This window comes from Prunus avium, chromosome 4, assembly GCF_965620075.1.
Source record: "Prunus avium chromosome 4, drPruAviu1.hap1.1, whole genome shotgun sequence".
Taxonomy (NCBI): Eukaryota; Viridiplantae; Streptophyta; class Magnoliopsida; order Rosales; family Rosaceae; genus Prunus; species Prunus avium.
The window spans coordinates 18,425,149-18,429,945 of record NC_142287.1 but is presented as its reverse complement, the minus strand read 5'-3'; the positions used below and the strand labels follow the sequence as shown (position 1 = coordinate 18,429,945).

The following is a 4,797-nucleotide window of genomic DNA, read 5'->3' as shown; positions in this document are numbered from 1 at the left end:
TCATCCCTCGCATTTCGTGGCTCCTCCGGGCCGCTCCCTCTCCTCCGTCCCCACTCATCCCTCTCAGTCTCCTCCGTCCCCACTTATCCCTCTCAGTCCCTCTCTTCTCCGTCCCCTCGCATCCCTCTCAGTCCCTCTCTCCTCCGTCCCCTGTCAGTCTGTCGCCTCCTCCGTCTCCGCTCATCCCTGTTAGACGGCGGCCCCCCACTCTCTGTCTCGCTCGCCACCGCCGAACTGCCGTGCTCTCCGGTCTCCCTCGAAACCCAGTTGGTAAATTTCCCAACTCTCCCCGATATATATTGTTTCAATTTTTAAGTTTTATTTCAGAAATTTTCGGATTAAGTTTGGAATTGTTTTGCTGTTTCAATTTGTATATTTATTTTGTAATTGTTTAAATTGCTGCTTAGTCTGATGGTTGGTTAGGATTTGTATTGCGGCATCCTAAGTGTTTAAATTGCTGTTTCAATTTTGTTTTTTTATTGGATTTGTATTTTTTATTTCAGATTTGTTTTTGTATTGAAATTGCATTGTGGTGTACGATTTGTGAATTTTTAGGTGTATTGCTGTTAGATTTCAGATTTGATTGGAGCATTTGCTGCTGTTTTTTGTATTTTGATTAATTTTCGGGGGCTTTAAACTATGTGCTACTAACCAAACTATTTCAAAATTGGGCAGCAATTTGATTTTTCTTTATTATGTGCTTCTGTTTTTTGTAATATCATACATGTTTCTATTTTGTTTGCTTTAAAAAATGTGCTTCTGTTTTTTGCCATATAAAGAATACATGTTTCTGTTTGTTTTTTAAATATTGAATTTGTTGTTCATTAGGCTTTGAGGTTTTTTTTTTTTACAAAATAATAATTTTAGCCAAGGATGTTTTTTTAATTGTAAGACCTTATCAGATGTCACAACTTATCAGACGTCGTAAGACGGTGATGACTTCACCTAGTTCAGCTCCCCCAACTGCGGTGTCAGCTCCCACTGGTGTAGCACAGTCGCAGGACATGCCAGTTTCTCCCCACGTCTCCCGGGCGCCGGTGTCATCAGAGTCATCAGTGGCGCAACCAGTTAGTGCCAGGCGGCGTCACCACCCTCCCAACACGACCGACACCACGTCGCCATCTGCTGCTAGTGCGTCGGGTTCACAACCAGGTAAAGATTTTCCTTCAACTCCAGTTGTTTCAAACCAAGAATGTTAGTAGGATTTGTTATTTAATGTTAATTTTATATTTCTTTGCAGCCAAGAAGAACACCCGAGGACCCTGTCGCCAGTTGATGACGGCCAAAGTCACCCGGGTGAACAACAGTCGTATAAACATCGCATACGACGCGAGACATCGGGCTACACCAATGGCTGACCAGCACAGCTCGTTGGCCCATGACATTGGATCCGTCGTTCGGACTTATTGCCCGATCAAATGGAAGTCCTGGAGGGTCATGCCTAATCAGGTGCGGATGGAGATGTTAGGACACCTGTCGGTATGTATTCTATACCTTTTAATTATTTTTCCCTTCAAATTTTATTTCTAATATTTAATGTATGTAATGAATTTATTTTAGACAAACTACAATTTGGAGAACGTTGACGAAGAGTTGTTGGCCTACATCAACAGACTCTTTGCTGACAGGTACAAGCAGTGGAAGAGCGACCTGCATCACCATTTTCAGGCATATGATGATACGCAGGTTGCTCTTCAAGAGGGTTGCCCGAAGGAGCTTGAGGGCCGGGAGGATAGTTGGCAGTGGCTCTGCGGTCATTTTCAAGAGGCCGATTATGTGGTATTTTTATATATTAAATTGAAACTTATTACATGTTTCTTACTAATGTGTATTTAATTTTTTATATTTCATTTCACTTTCAACTAATACTTTTTATTTTTTGTATAACAGAAGAAGGCCAAAGCAAATAAGGGCAATAGGCAGAGGAAGACTCTTCTCCACCATTCAGGTTCCAGGCCCTTCTCTTATAAGATGGAGGCGCGGCGCCAGGTAATAATAAAGTCGTTTTTATTTATTTTTTAATATGTCATTAATATTAATTTGTTTTTTTCGTACTAACATTTTTTTTTTCTGCTCAATTTAAGGGGGGGTCCAAATTCCCAGAGATTGACGTATTTGGCGACGTTTATGTTCGACCTGGGAATGAGTTGGCGGAGTCCCTTCATGTAAGTAGCCTTTAATTTAAATTATTATGTAAGCGTTCAAGTTTTTATATTTTATGTTATGTTCAACAGACGACTATGATTGAGAGGAGCCAGTTGGTTCTTCAGGAGTCCGCCTCCCAGCTTCCTCCCGATACGCCGCTCGAGTCCGTGGTTCCTCCATCAGATGCGGGGTTTCAGGGGCGGAGCCACACTAGGACCAGTGTGGTCACGGGCCCCCACTCAATTATTTTATATTTTAAAAGTAATATACTGTTATGTATTTCTATATGTATATTATTTCAAATACTTTACGTTTTGATTTGTACCCACATGTGTTGTGACGGATCTATTAAGGCACAAGGAGGTGGTTCAAATTACCCATTTGCTCAGCTAGTAGTGGTGCACTCCAGGTGTACAGATTACCTTATTTCCATTTTCAACATTTAAGTAAATGTCTTTGTCCTTTTACTTTAATTTATTTTTATATTACTCCATTTACTTAAGTTTACAATGTAAATAAGGAAGTACCCCCTATTTGGATTCAAATAAAAATACTAGAAAATCAAATTCCCACCAAATCAAAATTTGAAAAATCGGTTTTAGTGGAAAATACGATTTAGGCTAAAAATGATGGCTCATTAAGTCAATATATACTTCATACTAAAATCCCATAAAATCAAGTTTTCTTATTTGATGTGTAATGAATAAAAGCCGCCAAAAATTATCTTGAGAAAATGATTATTCCAAAAAACCATTTTTCATACTTAGTCAATATTTTTACATAAAACATGTTTTCATGTATGATATGAATGCATGAAGGGACCTAAGGTTTTTTTTAGTTTGTGAAATTTTGATTTTTTTTCTTTCTATTGGGTTTAATGGGGGGAAAATCTTTAAAGATATTTGCTAAATCGCTACTCTTTGTCTGTCTCTTGCAATTTTTCTTGCTCAGAATGTATTTGGCTATCCCTTTGTTGAGGACAATTATGATTGCAATCAATAAGCAATATAATTCTTCACATATATGATATATGTATACTATTTTTTGTATGTATTGTGAGTTCAAATTTTTGATTCTTTATAATTTGTAAGAGGCCCCCACATACATGAAATCCTGGCTTCGCCACTGCAGGGTTTCAAATCCTGACTGAAACCTTGGATCAGAGTCTCGGGAGGCGCCCAGGGACATATTGTCGAGGGATGGGGAATGCCAGGCAGCGGCCACCTAGACCCCGTGAATCATCAGAGTCAAATGAAGAGGTGACTGCTTTGAAGACAGAGGTGGCGGACCTCAAGAGTCATTTGTCTCATATTCTATAGTCCCTCGCTCACTCCGGCATTTCAATCCCGCCTTTTACTCCCCCGTCGACCTCCGAGCATGGAAACCACACCTCTCCCCCTGTCAACAATGTCCAGACCTCCGAGCTGCATTTGCCAGACGACAATGTAGATCTTGGAGGGTTGTTTGATTAGATTTTAACATTCTTAATTACATTTTAAATATTTCTATTGTACTAAATACATTATGTTATAATTTGGCTAATAATTCAATTTAACATTCTCATTTCATTATTATTATTATATTTTTTTTTAAAAAAACCAAATTTATTTTTTTTACCAAAATAATTCAATTTAATTTTAAATTAATAATAATATATTTATTTTTTACGCGACGATAATTTCCGTCGCGCAAATTTTTTTTTGAAAATACACAACCGTAAAAATAAATTTTAAAGAATTTATTTTATTTTGCGCGACGAAAGAATTTGTCTCGCTAAGTAAATGCGACAAAAACATTTCATCGTGCAAATATTTTAATCACGAATACACTCGTCGCACAATACCTCCGCGACGAATGTTCGTCGCCGCGTAGTGTCCTTACAACGACTATGTTTTGTCGCGCAAATATTTGAGTCATGAATATACTCTCGTCCCTCTACTTTAGCGCGACGATTACGGTTCCTCGCGCTATGTTAATGCAACGAACGTGTATTCGTCGCGCAAAACTTTGACCGACGAAAAATCTCATCGTCCTGCGAAATATTGTGCAACGAAGGTTTACCGTCGCGCATTTTGCGCGACAATTTGAATATTTTCGTCATGCAAAGTCATTCTTTACGATCTTTGCGCGACATATTTTGCGCGACGAATCTTCTGTCGCATTACTATTTGTGCGACACAAATGTACTTTGCGCGACCAAAACTCCTTCGTCGCGCAAATACAAAAATCTAGTAGTGACCTAACCTTATCATTTTTCATCACCTTGTATTCATATGGCCCTAATGCTCCATAAATTTGTACAGCCTGTTTCAAGATGTTTTTACTTGGAAATTTCATCCCAACATCGAACTGTGGGTTGTCCATATCAGTACCAATATTAAACTTTTTGTACCTCCGAGTCTTTCCTTCTTCATCAGAGTTTGATACTGAATGTAACTTATCTGAATTATATTGTTTTTCATCCATTTTCATATCCTCAACCTATATATCTGCCACCAAAGTGTTTTTTTTTGTTCTTACCACATCCGATGAAAGTCTCTAGTGTATCAATTGCATCATCGCATAAATTATCATCATCAAGCATTGCATCAGCAAAGAAAGTAAATAAAGCGAAAAAATAGTCAATAAGCAAGACCTGTGTACCAACGAGTC

The 4,797-nt window shown here is 38.5% G+C and overlaps 1 protein-coding gene across 1 annotated transcript; it reads left to right on the top strand.

Moving 5' to 3' along the window:
* The first annotated feature begins 935 nt into the window (after positions 1 to 935).
* On the top strand, positions 936 to 4,526 carry LOC148294957 (uncharacterized). The gene is made up of 7 exons (XM_088252325.1): positions 936 to 1,152; positions 1,241 to 1,479; positions 1,561 to 1,779; positions 1,891 to 1,989; positions 2,085 to 2,165; positions 2,235 to 2,369; positions 4,449 to 4,526. The coding sequence occupies exons 1-7, from the start codon at positions 936 to 938 to the stop codon at positions 4,524 to 4,526; spliced, it is 1,068 nt and encodes a 355-aa protein (XP_088108451.1).
* The last annotated feature ends 271 nt before the right edge of the window (positions 4,527 to 4,797 follow it).

What these genes read in the sequence shown, in the direction of transcription:
- LOC148294957 (XM_088252325.1), top strand. Translation starts at nt 936, where the DNA reads ATGACTTCACCTAGTTCAGCTCCCCCAACTGCGGTGTCAGCTCCCACT. An exon ending in AGATGGAGGCGCGGCGCCAG is followed by an intron (nt 1,990 to 2,084) that starts GTAATAATAAAG and finishes GCTCAATTTAAG; the next exon opens with GGGGGGTCCAAATTCCCAGA. An exon ending in GCCACACTAGGACCAGTGTG is followed by an intron (nt 2,370 to 4,448) that starts GTCACGGGCCCC and finishes AAATTTGTACAG; the next exon opens with CCTGTTTCAAGATGTTTTTA.